This window comes from Eucyclogobius newberryi, unplaced genomic scaffold, assembly GCF_026437365.1.
Source record: "Eucyclogobius newberryi isolate DKJ021-1_F unplaced genomic scaffold, fEucNew1.0.hap1 SCAF_5, whole genome shotgun sequence".
Taxonomy (NCBI): Eukaryota; Metazoa; Chordata; class Actinopteri; order Gobiiformes; family Gobiidae; genus Eucyclogobius; species Eucyclogobius newberryi.
Window position 1 is genome coordinate 31,157,653 of NW_027316167.1, and position 18,184 is coordinate 31,175,836.

General features: G+C 39.6%; 1 protein-coding gene and 1 long non-coding RNA gene across 2 annotated transcripts in view; both read left to right on the top strand.

Annotated features, from left to right (window-relative positions):
• LOC140381380 (uncharacterized) overlaps nucleotides 1-18,184 on the top strand; it is a 355,558-nt gene that overhangs the window by 47,770 nt on the left and 289,604 nt on the right. The gene's annotated exons all lie outside the window — the stretch shown is intronic.
• Nucleotides 1-18,184, top strand: part of efl1 (elongation factor like GTPase 1) — a 148,970-nt gene that overhangs the window by 12,547 nt on the left and 118,239 nt on the right. Inside the window, exons 8-11 of the mRNA XM_072465005.1 lie at nucleotides 4,297-4,376; nucleotides 5,183-5,319; nucleotides 6,061-6,183; nucleotides 9,752-9,851. Of these exons, the coding sequence (XP_072321106.1) occupies nucleotides 4,297-4,376; nucleotides 5,183-5,319; nucleotides 6,061-6,183; nucleotides 9,752-9,851 (440 nt within the window). The remainder of the gene's footprint in view (nucleotides 1-4,296; nucleotides 4,377-5,182; nucleotides 5,320-6,060; nucleotides 6,184-9,751; nucleotides 9,852-18,184) is intronic.

Genomic DNA, 18,184 nt, shown 5'->3' on the forward strand with positions numbered 1-18,184 from the left:
CCTGCTGCCGATACCGCGTCGCCCACTCACCATGGCCAACACAAGGTCAGAGCTGGAGGGGCGTTCAATGGCTGCATGAAAACGACAACAACAACAACTACAACTTGCCATTGAGAAATGGATTCAGAAAACAAAACAATACAAAACAGATAATCCAGTACATGTGCAGCTCAGCCTCATAAAATGGCCTTGGCTGTCTGTTGTATATGTACATTCTACACAATACAAGTATAATTGTGAACTAGAATGTACTTAAAAAAATGGGAAAAACAAACAAAACTTCTGGGAACATGAACATCTATATATAGTATTGAATGTTGCCCGTTGGCCAGTCAAGACTATTGGTAGTACTTCAGTCGGACAAACGCACCGTCCGTGTTTATCGGATTTAGAGTAAAGATGTATGTGAACAAGCAAAGCACTAAGCTAAATGCAAAAGATTTACAATGAGAATGTTACAATGAGATTCAAGAGGAGATTTTACACAATGAGCGGTTGTGTTTGTACTCTCCCAAACACATTATATTGAACCATAAGATCATTTGTTTACATTTATTTTTGTATTGTAAAAAAAAAAAAACCCATAAAGATAAGGAATTACACGAACCCATGACCTTTGCTAAATTTCAGAGCAGACAACATTCAGTCTTTAAGCACTGTTATTTTGTAATTCTTTAGAATATAACAGTAATCACTTGCTCAAATTGGTGTAAACAAAGTTATAATATTGTATTGTGAGATTAGTATTTGAACATAAAGCATTAGAAACCGGCTCGTCACACAAACGCTTTTTGGTTACTCACGTTCATTGAGTCATTCAACTTCCACCGCTTGTTGCCGTTCGGGGATGGAGATGACTGGAGCCTTTCCCTGTGACTTTGGGCCTTAGGCGGGGCACACCCTGGACAGGGGCCAGCTCGTCGCAGTGTTATCACAGAGACTGAGACACAGACAAACATTCACTAACACATGCTCTGCCGCCGTGCACCACTTACTCAAGCTTAATGAGTTTAATGGGAATAAGTTTTCTTGCAGAATATGAATCATTTCACATTTCAAAACTAAATGTGTTCAGTATTCATGCAAAATGTGAAGGTTTTGGAGATTATCAGTCACCCAGGCTGTTACATTAGAAGTGGAGTCATCTTTATTATGGTTGGTTGAAGATAAAAAATATTTTTTACTGATTAAAGAAATATGAATAAAGGCTGCAATCGGCTGTAGTAACATTGTTCTGAATCTGAACAGTAAATTATTTTCCAATTAGAATTACAGTAATATTTAGTTAATGTCTGACTGTAAAGTTGTTGTCTATCTTGATCTTTGACTTTTTATTGTACTGCTGTTATTGTACTTTGCCTTTCAACACTGAAATGTCCTTCTTGTGGGACAATTTTTTTTTTTCTCTTCTCTTAAAACTCGGACCTCTTCAGTTAATGTTCGAAACTCTAAGACTGAACTGTTGGATTGGTTCAGATCTTTTTCTTTTTTTTCTCCTTCGTTTTGTGTTTACTTCCTTGCTTTTACCCAGGTGTTATTACCCAATCTCCGGTTCTGCTCCTGGTTTGGTCCACCGCTCCTGATAAATGCTTTAGTGCTTCAGCGTTTGCCCCGGACAGTCTGGGTCAGAGGGCACTCGGGGCAGAGGAACAGGTTGTTATCCTCCGTCTCTGTTCACTGCCAGAGAGGAAGAAAATAGTCTGGACTCACAGAAGATGCACTCTGCAGCGAGAGAAGTGAACAGTGTTTCAGGGGCAGAACGATAAATCACGTCTAGTTTATCTCTCTCTACGTTTTACATGCTTTTTGTTCTGCTTGAATCCAATTATTTAAACTGCCTTGACTTATCCATTGCTTTCAGCTTCCCCTTTACAGCCGTTACCATTTAAAAGATAGGATTTTTAGTTTTTAAATAGTTTTCATGGCAACTATGAAATCAATTTTCAATGTCATCAATCTGAAATCCATGGATAGAATTGGGTTCGAACCTGAAGCATTTTATAAGCTACTGTACATAGGCTACTAGAGTACCTTTACACTTTTTTGGGTACCAGTACTTTAACAACACCTACTTTTTTGGTACCTTTTGCTGTATTGAGTATTGTGTGGAATGACGAAATTATAGTGCAACCCTCCAAGCATCAAAGAGGAGAAAACAGAGATATTTTTGTACTTTTTTGGTACCGTACTAGTAGTAGTACCTTTTAACAGTACCCAGCCTTAAGATGCTACTGAGTTGTAAGCTGTTTAAATGTCTAAAAGTGCATATGCACTGTATTCAGACAATATAAACAAAGATCACAGCATGAGGGAGCAGCAAATTTACCACAAAAATAACAACAATAATGTAACAAATATTAAAGTTAAAGGCGCTGGACCAAATTTTTACTTAAATAGAACGGAAGTAGTTAATTTTTAACAGTTTGCAGTGGTCCGTAGTTATTCCTCACCTTTCTAATGCATTCATGGCATCCTAATTATTCATGAGTTTATAAGCGCGTTTTGCCGCACTTTGTCGTTCTCGTAAAATCAAACGCTGTGATGTAAAGTAAAACCAAAATTTAAATGTTCTCTTTCCAACCCTCGAGACTGTTTCATTGTCAACCTAATGCGACCATTCATTTACCTGTTACCTGTGAACATTTGTGGCAGTGAGTTTCTGGTTTAGTCCTTAACACTTGAGAACATAATCTATAGCATTACAACATCATTTCTATTCTATTAAAATAATACCCCCAATTTACAGAAGGGACCTTGAAGGCGACTATTTCTGATAAAGGCAAGGCAAGTTTATTTGTAGAGCAAATCTCATACACAAGGCAATTCAAAGTGTTTCACACAACAGGAAAAATGCATTCAAATAAAAAAGAATTGACTGAAATCACAAAACAGTTTAAGACATGAAAGGGACGAGTGCAAAAAAAAAATCCTTTCAGTCATATGCACAGCTAAACAAAACTTTTTAGCTTAGATTTGAACATTGTCAGAGTAGAAGCCTGTCTCACATCTTCAGGAAGACTGTTCCAGATTTAGCTGCATCAAACTGAAACTCAGATTCCCCATGTTTAGTCCTGACTCTGGCACCAGCAGGAGGCCGGTCCATGTTTAGTCCTGACTCTGGCACCAGCAGGAGGCCGGTCCATGTTTAGTCCTGACTCTGGCACCAGCAGGAGGCCGGTCCATGTTTAGTCCTGACTCTGGCACCAGCAGGAGGCCGGTCCATGTTTAGTCCTGACTCTGGCACCAGCAGGAGGCCGGTCCATGTTTAGTCCTGACTCTGGCACCAGCAGGAGGCCGGTCCATGTTTAGTCCTGACTCTGGCACCAGCAGGAGGCCGGTCCATGTTTAGTCCTGACTCTGGCACCAGCAGGAGGCCGGTCCATGTTTAGTCCTGACTCTGGCACCAGCAGGAGGCCGGTCCATGTTTAGTCCTGACTCTGGCACCAGCAGGAGGCCGGTCCATGTTTAGTCCTGACTCTGGCACCAGCAGGAGGCCGGTCCCTGAGGTCCTCAGAGTTCGAGATGGTTCATATGGCACTAACATGTCCGAGATGTACTTTGGTGCTAGGCCATGGAGAGACTTGTACACAAGCAGAGCTGCTTTAAAGTCTCTTCTCTGAGCCACAGGAGCCAGTGCAGAGACCTGAGAACAGGACTAATGTGATCATACTTCCTGGTTCTGGTCAGGACCCGAGCAGCAGCGTTCTGGATGTACTGCAGCTGTTTTACAGCTCGTTTGGAGAGGCCAGTGAGCAGGTCATTACAATAGTCCAGTCTCTCCAAGTCAGGTTGAGATGCTATACCTTTGAAGTTTTTAGATAAAAGCTGCTGATGTTATTGATTTGATGTGGCTGTTAAAATTCAAGTCTGAGTCCATTATTACCCCCAGACTTCTAACTTGGTTTGTAGGTTTTAGAGCGAGACTCTGGATGTGATCGCTAACACTTTCTCTTTGTTTCACTGATCTGTTGAAGGCAATGACAAAGTGAATCCACTGGTCCATATTCACCTGCGACCGTGAAACTTAGATCTGAGTGTCGTTTGCATAATTGTAATAGGACACGTTTGATGTAATAAGAAATCAAATCGTGTAAAACCCGGTAAGAGTTTATGTTTTTGTTAAAGCAGTGAGAAAATAAAAAATGACATTGTAGTTAGAATTGTAGAATATTTTTTTATTATGCAATTAGGGCTGTGCAATTAGTAACATTTTAATACGTATTACACTCACACAAAGTTCAGTGTAATTGAAAATACTAAATAATTGAATCCTCTCTCTCGCCTTCTCTCCAACAGGCCAAAGGGAAGAAGCCGCTCTTTGTGCAGCTCGTGCTCGACAACATTTGGAGTTTATACGACGCCGTAGTGACCAAGAGGTGCGTCAGGGTTGACCTTAGGAGGTTAATGCTTCATGATGGAGCTCACCTGTTAAAGATTGGCTCAGGAGAAATCCACAACAACGTGACCTTTCCATTGTAAACACAGCATGAGTCAGTTTATTTACCATCAACAATAGAGCAGCTAGTTCTTCATCATAAATATAGTGAATAAAAATGTGCTTATTATGGTGTACCATTTGAACAATAAACCAACACTTTACCACCAATAAGACATCTACTACATTTGATATTATTTTGTGTATTTATACCTGTTGTAAATATAAATGATAGTTTTACAACAATCGATAAGCTGTTTGTGGAGAAAAGTGGAAAATTCGGTGGAAAATGACAGGAAGTGACATCACACCAGGGACACTCATTCCAGACCAAGTGTATGCACAATTTACACAAAAGAGACAACTTTGACTCTCTAAACAATAATTCAACAAGATAAAGGTGCTCTCATACATAGTGGGTCATTTCCTAGTGTGATGTCATCAATTACAACCAGGAAGTATAATTATAAACTAAAAAAAAGTTCTGTCTGTAAAAGCATGTTTGGAGTTCAGATTGTTTGTGTTACATGGCACTGACTAGACTAAAAGAAAAAGTATATTAAAAGCATTGTTTGCTTTTATTTGTATTTAATTAAAAAACAATAATATGAGGAGAACAATGTCCAGCCCTGTAGTATTGACAATAACTTGTAATATATCATTTTTAATCAATATGCTCTTTTCTGTGGCTTTGTCCTTGAGTGAAATACTGTCTTACCTTGTGCTCGGTGCTTTTTCTGTTCCCAGAGACAAAGAGAAAGTGGACAAAGTGGTGACCTCTTTAGGGGTGAAGGTTCTGGCCCGGGACACGAAACACTCTGACCCCAAAGTCCTCCTGTCGGCCATCTGCAGCCAGTGGTTACCCGTGTCTGTGGCTGTGCTCTGTATCCTTAACCTGCTCCTTCCTGGACTCTCGGTTTAGTGTCCTTTCAAACACGTTCAGAGAGATCACTGCTTCTCAAACATCTCACATCAAGTGCTCCTTGAAAAAGTATTGGTCGTTCCAGGTCTAAACACCTAAATACTAGAAGTCACAAAATCACATTTGAGTGTTGCCATTATTGTTGATTGTTCACAGTTATTGACATCATGACCAAACAACAGCAAATGCTTTCTGTATAATACATTTAAGTTACATTATGAAAGTTGACCATGAAAAATAACAGTTGTATTTTGGTGATTGTTATCGTTATCTGGACTATAAAGACTCAAAAACACATAAGGATTTAATTTTTTTATAACAAAGACATTATTAACATTAACATTTATTCTATTTCATCAATAATACTAAATGTATTTCTAAATATTCTCCATCTAGAAGTCACAATACTTAAACCTTTATTTGGTTCACAAGGAACTTTAAATGTCTTAATGTAATAGACTCAATCATTTGACATGTCAGCCACTAAATAATAGTTAGATGCTGTGTGATCCGATGTGACATTAAGAGCCAGATAATAAAGCACTTTACATTTATGTTAAGTTATTAGCAATTAGCAATCAAGCAATTTATCTGGGAATCCCTCGTCTAGTACGGTGTAGTGCGCAGGACAGAGGTGTAAAGTTATTGCACCTTTAATTGCGCTGCGAGCTGTATCGGGTTCATTTCCTTATCCCGTGTGCAGCCATGGTGTGCGAGAAGCTGCCCAGTCCGCTGGTGGTGTCAGCGGAGCGAGTGGAGAAGCTGATGAGTGTGGGAGCGCGGAGGTTCGACTCACTACCGGACCAAACGCAGAAGCTCAAGCAAGGTACAGCACCCGACTGGACGTACAGGCTCCTTATGTGGTCGACAGTAGTGGAGGGCCGGGTGTATTTGTGCTTTCACCTGACATGTACGGTGGTCAAAAGTACCAATACCTAGACGCTAATCAATACTAGAACTAGTCGTGAAATAAGATGCTCATTTGAGGAATTATTGATACTGAAAAAGCACATGATTATTAAAAAAGACAATATTTTCTTCATTTTTAACGTTTATTTTACCAGGAAGTCCCTTGAGATAAAAAGAGAGAAAACAAAGTTAAGATAATAAATATATTTTACATTGTGCTAAAAATTATACGCATTTCAGTATAGCTCTTTTTTTTTTTTTTTTTTAAAGGTTTATAATTGTACTTCCTGCTATAATAATCATATAATAATGTAATCGGTGACATCACAGTAGGAAATTACCCAGCAAACACTGGGCAAAAACTCATCTAATGTCACTATTATTTTAATTTGTGCATAAATATATGAGAGCGACTTAATTTTGTTGAAATAATGTTTAGAAGGTAAAAAAAAGTAGTTTATTTTGTGTAAATTGTCATGAGCGATATATCGATTATCGCATGTATCGCAAAATTGTGACATCGTATCTTGAGCCAGCCCTACTTTAGACAGCTCAATGAAGATGTGAATGGCACTTTTCTGGAGATACCATGGAGATGGATTTAACTCCATACTGTGAAGAAAAACAGGCAGCAGACCCTCCAACACAAAGGTTTTGTAGTGCACTTTTAAATTGTATTGCATTTGTATATGTAGTACTCGTTTTTATGAACTGTTTTGTCTGTGACTCAGCAAAAGTCTCCATAAACACAAACTGGCTGCTCTATTAGGATGAATGATGAGTGGAGCTGTTTACTTTGGCCTGTCTCATGTTCTCCGTATTATGCCTATAACTTATAGGCCGCGACGTAATCAGATTACTCTTTCCTGCTCCAGTCCGACGCACTTAGGGCCCCTCACTGACGCAGCATTAGCCCCTGAAAGTGTGCCACTGATTACACTTTATCTAATACAACCGAGACTGCTCATTGGTGCTGAATTTCTCTTTCATGTGTAACTTCAGAGTGTAGGTATGCAAACTCTGAACACGCAGAGTATACAAGTGTGCGTTTTAAGTTTCTCTGAGCCAAACATGGACATAACAGTTGTATATACAAGAGTTTTTATTGTTGGTGTCGTCCCAAGACTAGGAAAGCAGTCTTCAGTTGTATTTTTGTTGTTGTTGCATTGTCCTTTTAGGGAAACAGATGTGTAGCATTCTTACCCCTCAACCTGTTTTTTTTTGGTTGCCATAGTGAAAGACATACAGTTCTCTGCTGTGTTATCGACATCAAAACTTTTATTACAGACTTCAGAGTTAAAAACATCACCCAACAATTATGAAAGCATCACTCTTCCAAACACAATAAACAGCACCATTTACTACTAATTGCTGTACCAGTTTTTTTCCAGTGTTTTTTCATTAGTCAGACTCATGATAATACTTTTTCACTGCCATTAAGGCGACAAATTAATCTGCACATCAAATAACACAAGGTTGGCTGAAGATAAAAGACTTATTATGCTTTTTCTGGTAATTAAGTGACAAACTGTTGCATATTATTGAGCATGACTTTACATTTTCTTCTTTGAAAAACATAATATTGATCTAAAATGGTTTATTAACAGCAAAGGGTCCATGGGTGGCATTTCACTGTAACAAGCACCAGATTTGAGTTCATGACGTTTTCAAATAAACACAGTCAGTACAGAGGAGTGGGCGGGGATAGGTGGTAGGTGAAAACAGAAATGATCAAGCCGCAAATGTAGGACGATGCAGAATTGCCCAAATATTCACATATCAATAAATCAAACTGTGATTAGGAGCTCAGTTAAAGGCGTAATGGACGATTTTTCGGCGATTTGATAACTCAGGTGGAAGTGATACAGCACACACGTGCGTTTGTTTTTTAGCGCGACGGATCGCATCGCATGTCTCGTCTCCCATAGATTTCCGTCTTCTTCTGAGTCAGCTCGAACTGTCTTTCTCCGTCTTCGTTTTGTCCCGTACACTGAGGGAACTATATTATGATTGATCAATGCGCTTAGACACGCAGAAACGTGCTGCTCTCGTGGGGACGAGCCGCGCGCGGCTGCAGGTGAGCGGTAGGTGCGTTTTATGAGGAAATGAGACTCCGATTTGGGCCAAAAAAATCGTCCATTCAACCTCTAAGAAGAAATTGAATAGTAGTTTTTTACTGCACTAAAATAGTTTTTTGCCGACCCTGTTAAACAAAGAGTAAATTGTAGCTCTTTAAATGCTCATTCAGTGTTTTTTTTTGCCTGATCTGAGTGTTTCAAGTACGCTCAGTGTCTGCAGTTTTTTAAGAGCGTTTCCCCCACAGGTGCAAACTGCTGCTCTCTGTGGCTCTAAAGAACTGTACAACTCTCCAGTCTCCTTGTCTTTTTCATGTCGTCCCTAATCGTCTCATTAGTGGATCTAATCTCACCCACTGAAGACTGCTGCTGCGGCTGGTCTGACTCACTGAACACTGCGTCCTGCACTCGCAACGAACAGCCCTCTGAGGGGACAGAGCAGAGACAACTGTGCATTTAATCTGAAAAAATATTTTATCTTACGTTGAACCATAGATTTTTTTTATTGGGAAGGAGTCGGGCACACGCGAAAGGGGCGGGATTGAACTTGCCTCCCGAGAGCTTCCTCTAACTTATGGAATAAGATGTGTGATTGGATGGATATAACAAGCAATATTAGAGAAACACACAAAGACACAATTATAAGATGATATAGTCCACAAGTTGACTCCCTCCAGGATTTTCTGCTTTGTTTTTTTCTTTTACTGGTATTATTTTCAAAAGGTCAAATGAGAAGTCAAAATTTTTTGTTGCTTTTTGTTGCATTGTTGCATATTTACGGAACAATCACCAATGTGTTTTATTTTTTAAATAAATCTTTCTCTTAAACACTATTGCAAAAAAATGCTTGAATGAAATACATGTCAAAAGCTGTTAATAATGTAAATCCACTCGCCTAAACTGAAATGTATCAGTCTTGCATGTAAGCAAGTTAATGTGTGTCAGAAGCAGTAGGAAAGTGTTACAGGTACAAAGTGCTTCCTTGAGGATGGGCTGAAACAGGGAACTCTCACTAGGCTGACTCATCCTGGTGATTAGGCCCGTTCGGATAGGAAGGATAGAGACTATTCTCTAGCTAAAACTTGCAGGAATCAATCACATTTACGAGGTACCAATCAATAAGTAAGAAAGATAAAAGCTATGAAAAGTCGATTTTGCATGATATAGGCCCTTTAAATGTATAACAAGCAGGATAAGAATGTACATTAGTTAAGTGTAGTAAAAAAGCATTACATTCAAATCCTTAGGTGGATTTTCAATTGACTATCTACAGTACATATGTATCTTTTCTGTTAGTTTGGAAAAGTCACCGCTCTAACAGTTTAAGTCAGTTATTGTTGTATGACCACAGTTACAGTTTTGCCCCAGCACATTTTGACCCTGACATTTTTCTGTTTTTATTTGCGGCAGTGTTTCTCCAGTGCTCGAGCGAAGAGGACGCTCCTGTCATAGTGTTTGTGTCCAAAATGTTTGCAGTGGACAGCAAAGCCCTGCCTCAGCACAGACAGAGGTAAAGTGCACTGCTTCATCCGCTTTCATCCATTGTGCTAAAAAGAGATTTTCATTTGCTTTCATGGGAACTGGTTGTACTGGATCATTTATTTAATCACTTGCAATTATTATTTTTACACTATCAATTATTTTAGTAATCGAGTAATCCATCAATTATTTTATTCGATTAATCAAGTAATCGGTTATTTTTTTTTGTACATTTGTAAACTATTTACATATTAAATTATACAACATTTTAAATCATTTTTTCGATAAACGTTATACTTCATAGTAATAACCAAATAACAAATAAGGAGTTTCTGCTTAAAACAACACATTTTATTCTTAGGTTCACATAAGTAGTGTTCCCGAAACAGCAACATTTCCCTTCAGTCCAAACTGTTCTGTTTGAATATAAAGATATATATAAAAGGACTAATTAACTTGTCAACAGACTGTTTGAAAGCAGTTACAGTAGCCTTAAAATAAGAACCTTTATGTTAGTGAGACGAGTGATCCCTGGTGTTTTGTGGACTTTCTGTTTCATAATTGTGGTCCTGCTGTTCTGTTCTGTTTCAAAGCACAACAGAGAGGGAGGCATATTTTAAACTCATGGGAGTGACTGGGAAGAGCACAGAGGAGCGCGAGTATGAAACAGAACGTCTGCGATGACGGGGCGAGTTTAAAACATGCCGCTCTCTCCTCTGTTGTGCTTTAGCTGCTGCAGATCCGGATCCTTCCGGAACAAGCTCTGTGTGAAACAAAAGCGCTGAAAAGTCGTTCCATGTGCCACAGATTCATGTTTTTTATTAAATACGTAAACTAAATGAATCATCGAGGCAATAAAATAATAATCAATTCTTTTTTTCTAATCGTTCCAATCCTAACCTGGGTATTTCCAAAATCCTGCTGTAGATAAACATAAAATTATTTACAAAAATAGAATAAGTGGAGAGTGATAACAGTTTTTTTTAGTTTATGTCCATGCAAAATAAAAGGTAACAAGAATGAAGAACTAAGAAAAAGGTTTTTAGTTTACTCTCATCCAAAGTAAAATGTAGAAAAAATTTAGCTAAAGCAAATAATGTATCTTGTTCATGGCCGCGCAAAATAAAAGGTAACAAGAAGAAAAAATTAGAAAAAGGCTTTTAGTTTACTGTTATCCAAAGGAAAAATGGAGAAAAAACAAATAATAATGTATTTTGTTCATGATTGTTCAAAATAAACCCCTAGAATTATGTATTGTTTTTTTATGGTTGATGTAGGCATTATAAACAAATTATGTATTTGTCATTTCCTGCCTCAACTTCCACACTTCAAGCCTCCATTCGGTGTCGAGTTTGCACGTTCTCCCTGTTTCTGGGTCGAATAAACAGGACTGACTTATCGAATATACCTGACTGCGGGTCATCCTGCTCTGCCTTTGTGTCCATCACACATTTAAGGACGTGTGGATGGCATGTAATCCTTTTCATTCTGGCAGCAACACCACAAACATGGTTCCATTCGTCTGATTTTTCAGATATTCAAATCCTGTGTGTTGTAAATTGAGGCGTTTTTCGTTGCTTTTTTCTTAAAACCTTTCTTAGCTGACAATTTACACAGTTCACCTTAGGCCAGCGCTCCGAGTTTTCACTATTTCTCGATGTAACATTAAACATTGATTTCTCATAAACAACCCATAGAACTCATAAAAATATAGATATCTTCTTTTTCTATTGATTCAACTTAGATCTTAACTCCAGCGAAGGTTAAACTTTCAATTTGGCCGGTCGGTGTTTTGAGAAACTTTCCCAATATTTGGACATGTCCTAATCTGTTCTCTCGGAGACAAAGCCCTCCTCAGTATCGCTCACTGAAGCTGTTTCCATTAAGGTTGAGGACAAGACTATTTTTATCCCACCGTCTGATCTCACTATTACTTTCTGTGTGATCGCTGGGCCTTCAAATCCAATTACTCCGGCTCCCCGAGTGGGCTGCAGCTGTTCCCCGTCCCGTCCTCCTGCTCCAGAGGTGAGCCCGGGGTAACTCCTTCCCAGCAATGCGGGCTGATGGATGGGACGGTGAGTCACAAGTGCTTTCAATCAAACAATATCCAGAAATTAAAGAAAGTTGATTAAAGTATTTCTGGGCTGAACTTTGGGTACTTGCATTGGGTCATTTGCGGTCACATACTTCTCTTTCCTTGTAGGGCCCTGGTTTGAGCCCAGTTTAGTTTAGATGTAGACTTGGTTTGGTCCTGTTTTAGTCTTGGTTTAGTCCTGGTCTTGTTAAGGATTTGTTATGTATTTAGCCCCAATTTAATAGATTTTTTTATGGAATCTATATGCAAATGTGAGCGCACCCATTAGACCATAGTTTCGTCCCAAGACCCATAAAGCATTGATCTTGCTAATGCTAATTCTAATGCTAATGCTGTGCTAATGGGATCAGCCGCTCCTCTCCAGCGTCTTGCACAATACTTCAACATCAACTAAAACATTTGCAGACACAGTTTTAGGCAATCCTGATGCACTGTTAAAACTGTGTCTATATTGCCCACCCCTAGTTAGACAAAATAGTGCCTCTGAATTGCCCATGTCGAATGCACAAACTTCCCCCAGAGGTAAGCCCAGGGTAAAGTGAAGGCCCTCCCCCAGCTCCACCGCCTGATGGATGGGGTTGATGTGGCCTGGGACCATCCCCGTGTCTCGCTGTAGGACCAGAGTGCGTTCAATCATAGCCAAGCACTCCTCCCGCACCGCTCCATTAATCCAGGGATACCGTCTCTTCTCTTTGTATCTGCAGGGTTTTTGTGAAGCTCACGGACAAGGTTAGCTCCTCCTTGAGATGAGTCGAAAAGTCAGACTCGCTCGTAAAGTTACATTCCGGGTCTTTTAAGTGCATCCGGAATGTATTCACTTTTTCCACATTTTTGTTCAGCCCTATTACATTTTTTTATTTAATGCATTGTTAGCCTTAAAGTTCTACTAACAATACCCAATAATGTCAATGTGAAAGAAGATTGTTTGTGTTTTAGAATCTTCTATAAAACATTTCAGATGAAGGGCAGGGGCCAAAATAAGAGTTTTATAATACCGTAGTGTTCAATTTGATACTAAAGAAAAGTCTTGACACCTATTTCGGTACCATAATAAGATAAGATAAGATATTCCTTTATTGTCCCACATGGGGAAATTTCATTGGTGCAACGCAGGTAGATACAGAGGTAGATACAGAAGAACAGATCACTTATAGGAAGTCTGAAAAACACTTTCAGTAGAAGATCTCCTATAAATAAATAAAAACTCCCATAGACAAATAAATAAATAAATACATAAATACCATTGCATGTGATCACGACAGTAATTGCACATGAATATGTGTCACGACAGCACATAGATTGCACATGAATTTCACATGAATTGCACATGAATTCCAACAGCAATTGCACATATGACAGAGTTGCACATCAGTATTAGGTTAGGTCAGTATTGCGAGTGTTCAGTACTAACAGTTTTTGTTATAAAGTCTGACAGCAGCAGGAAGGAAAGACCTACGGAACCTTTCCTTCACACATCGAGGATGGATCAGTCTCTCACTGAAGCTGCTCTCCAGAGCGGAGAGAGTGTCCTGCAGGGGGTGACACTCATGGTCCAGCATAGATGTGAATCTAGCCAGGACCCTCCTGTCCCCCACCTCCTGCACCGAGTCCAGAGCACAGCCCAGGACGGAGCTGGACTTCTTGATGACTCTGTCCAGCCTCTTCCTCTCCCTCTCTGTGATGCTGCTGCTCCAGCAGGCCACACCATACAGGAGGGCCGATGCCACCACAGAGTCGTAGAAGGTCTTCAGGAGTGGCCCTGTCACTCCATAAGACCTGAGTCTCCTCAGGAGGTAGAGCCGACTCTGGCTCTTCCTGTACAGTGCGTCTGTGTTATGAGTCCAGTCCAGTAATCATGGTCAAAATCACATTTTAATTGAACGTAATTACATTTTCAGCACATTAGTTGAATAGTAGTCATTAGTTGAGTAACAGTAGTTGCTGTATTATTGTGGTGACCTGTCTGTTCAAGAAACACCCAAATTGCAATTTCTCCAGTTTTAATTTTTGACTCAAATTATACAGTGTTTACGCTCATTTTCGGATCTGTTTTTATCCAAGTGTAGATTTTGAGGTGTTATTTTGTGTTTAGAAATTACACTTTTTTGTTGTTCTTATATCAAGTCTATTTCCCATGACAAGAGCTGATAAAATAGTTACAGACGGCCAAATGCTGTATTCACAGAAGGCCAAATATAAGAACTCATATACTACTAAACCCCACAATGAAACAAAACATCATTAGAGAGTTAACGTTCCGGCGTCCTTGAAGTGAAGACTTGTAAAAATGATGCTTGGAGTCTTTTAAGGCCGAGTTAGTCATTGTAGTTGCAAATACTTTATTGGGAAAATGTACTGTACTGCAAAGTAATGTACTGCTTTGAGCTTTGACATAGACACAGGGAGATATGCTAAAACTTTTGTCTTTTCACTTCCTGGTCTTGTTCTGTGTTTTTTCTTCTTCATTAATATAAACATAATAATTTTTTTTTTAAAAAGGCTATATCTTTGAAAATGTTGTCCTAGTGGCAGTGAAAAGCACATCTTAAACTTTTAAGTGTAAAGCTACAGTGTATTTTTATGTATAGGAACCTCATTACTGTAGCTTTTCCTCAACTCGCCCCCCATGTACTTGTAATAATTGGAGTTTTGGAAGTATGCAAGTGATTGCTGTTTAAAAAAAAAAAACTGTACAGCCAGATCAAAACTTATTTATTTCCTGACTTGTTTTTCAAAGTCTCAGTAAAAACATTCATAATCCTAATTCCATCACCCATGGAAGACGATGCAGTGCGAGTGGTAATGTTCAAATGTACAGTACGTTTTACAACACACAACAGTTGCATTACAAATATTGTGGTTCTCGATAAATTACTTGCAAAAATATTGGATGAAGAACTGGACCGAGACATGAGTCGGATCTTTGCCATTTCTCTAACGTTCCGATCCGTGGAGCATGTGGACCAGTGATGATCCAAACGGGCTCCGCTTCTGGAGACCGAATTTTCATTTAGTTTTCAATATCAAATATGTAATGAATTGTAATGCGATCTTCACCTTAACTTGCATCTTATACGTTGTGGTGACGAACCATGAGGCCAATCAAGTAGATATAATAGCTAAATGGTGTTACGCAAACATATTAACCATGACTCATTTTAATTACTAATTTACATTTCTGAATGAACAAAATAAGAACAAGAGGATGAAGAAGCAGAAAACCATTTATTTCCCATTCTCAAATTAATGAGGTGAATAGACCTTGGTGTTTGTGTAGGCGTTCACTTGTTTATAGTCCTACTCCACCACAAGTCGGTGCAGTTTCCCAGTTCCAGCCTAGAGTTTCCACCTCCAGCTGACAGGACAATCCTCTCTCCTCTCGACACATACAGTGAAGGGTGATTTTCTTTTATCCCGCCCCAAGCCCCCGTGGCTGGTTATAGTCTCCTCTCCTCCCTATCACAGCGCTGTAGCCTAATTGCAAAGCTCGTGTTGGGTATAGACAGGCTGTCAGAACTAGGCCGGCGCGGAGACGAGTACCAGCAGAGCAACTGTGTACGAAACAGGGCAGGGAAGAAAGCCCCCCCGCCCCAGCGTATTAGAAGCGAGATAAGGTCAGTGGCAGCGGTGGGAAGCCAGGAGCAGCGGCTGTCCAAAAAATGTGTGCTAATGAGCAGAGCCCGGCCTGTTACCTGCCGCCGCCTCGCTGCGTTGTGTACTCAGCGCTGACATTTCTGTGGCAGTCGCCGGGCCGGGGTTTTATACCAATGACCCAACTCCAGAGCACTTTGGGACCCACCATCTTTTACACTGTACCTGTAATAAACAAGGGCTGATTATGTTAGTAGTTCACCAGTCAAATTAGGCTTTTTTAATACATTATCAACCAAACGACTAGTCCGGATTAGTCGATTATTCATTGGCGGCGTAGGGAATAACGATCAAACCAAATTAAAGGTGCACTTTGTAGCTGTTCTGGAGGAGGGTCCGCCACCTGCTGGAAATGGAAATGTCAATACTTTGTCTAGAATGTTCCACACTATGGCCTTAAACTTATCTTTCTCTATTCTTGGGTTTCAGTCACGTGACTTATTTCTGTTTTTAGGACATCACTGCATGTTTTAGCCTATCTTAGCTGTTGATCAAAGTGATGATACTATGTAAAACAAATTGCTCTATTACTGAAAACGGGTAATACTTCTTCAAGACAGAAGTTTGGGGTTTCGAATAACATTTATTAGCTTAGCCACACAGTTAACGTGGAAGATTAATGTGCTAACTACCTGAAACAAAGTACTTACTGCACAGACCGGAGTGATTTCTGCTCCTCCTGATGGTGACAAACGGTGTCTTTGGGAATGTTATGGAAGAATAATCCTTTCTTTTGAGAGTTGTTCTCCCGTCCTCACGATCGCAGTGGCAAAGACTGTGTCACGTCACTTCTGACCCATGACTAGAGACAATGCTACCAGGCCAAGTTACAGGTCAGATCTCTGTAGAGGCAAATCTGCACACAGTAAGAAAGCATGTTTTTTAAGGTCCACCCTGCAAAACACTGTAAAATTTATCACCTTAAAGCCACAAACCATAGCCATTTTAAGACTGTGAGGTACGGATTTTAAGCAGGAAGAAGGGATGGTTCCAAAGAGGTGTGAAGGAGGTAATTTTGTTTAAAGAAAGACAGAAATGGTGGACGAAAATACAAACTACCTTCTGGTACAACGGACTGCTCAAACCATGGTCAAGTGAGAAATTGAACTAGTCGAATGCTAATCGGGTTGTTAACTGCAGTGAGGGAGAAACGGGGAACAATAGATTATAACGATCCGATACTTGGGCTTCAGGCAAAGTGGTTTGAGAGAGAGGCTTCATAGAGGAACAGGTTACAATGACTCGTGGCAAGCAGGTAAATAAAAGCAGAGGATTATCAGGTTAGAACTCCTCCTTTAGGGCAGGCCAATGCTTTCAGATGGAAAAAGGATGGCTCTCAGAACTTGATTTCAAAAACACTGTCCAGATGACTTACCTCAATGTAGGACCTTCCAGGCAAAGCAATAGTACCTCTTCTGAGAAAAGTTACATAGTGCACCTTTACATTTTCTATATGCAGTACCTACCTCACTAATTGATAAGTCTTTCATTTTAAATTCTGCTTTTTACCTTTTTAGCAAAACAAAGCTATTAAGCAGAAGTTGAGGGCAATACATCTGTCGAAAAAAAAAAAAAAAAAAATATATATATATATATATATATATATATATATATATATATATCTATAGTAAATTATATATACTTGATGTTTTAAACACATTGTAATAAAATGGTTCAGAGCCAGCTTTTTTGAATTGCTTTTTTATTCCTCCTTGAAAACCACAGTCTGTTTTCAAGGCCGTGCGTTTGATTTTGATCGACTCATAACATTTTATGAGGTGACTTGGACATAACCCTGCGCCGACAGCTTAAAAGTTGGAATATGAGTGAAATATGTTTTAGGGGATTGTATACATAGCACAGGGCTAAACCGGGGCTAAACCAGGGCTAAACCGGGGCTGAACCATGGCTGAACCGGGGCTGAACCGGGGCTGAACCGGGGCTGAACCGGGGCTGAACCGGGGCTGAACCGGGGCTGAACCGGGGCTGAACCGGGGCTGAACCGGGGCTGAACCGGGGCTGAGGTAAAGTTACTTTTTGTGCGGCCCCAATTTCCAACCAAGTAAATTGCACTACCCAAGTTATATTTGTAAAAAATACCTACTCACCAGAAACTATTTCAAGGTACCAACTTGCTATCACTCTTGTTTCCGTTGGGGCCGTTTTTGTGGAATTAGCTTTTTCTCTTCACGTCTGAGTGAGTTTCTTTTGTATCTAGTACAAAAAAAGTCTTGATGCTAAGGAAAAGGCTCAAAAGTCAGATTTTGATGCTGCAAGATAAAATAATGTCATTTTCAATATAAAATAATATATATATTTTTTAATATTGCCATCAGTTACATTTGGGCTACGTTCACTTTTTGTTTAAAATGTGGTTTTTCACATTATAAAAGAATGCGATTGCCGTTTGTGACTGGTGTGAATGTCGATGTGATCTGCATGTGCACAAAAGAACACAGAAGTAAAAAGGGCACGATATCTGGCACAACGTTTTTTGTTTTTTTTCACTGGCTCCTAGCTGCAATCGGCCAACTCCTTCACAATCTCCTCAAATACTGCCTGATTACTGTATGAACCTGTGAACTGTGATTTGTCACCCTATATATTGATTAGTTCAC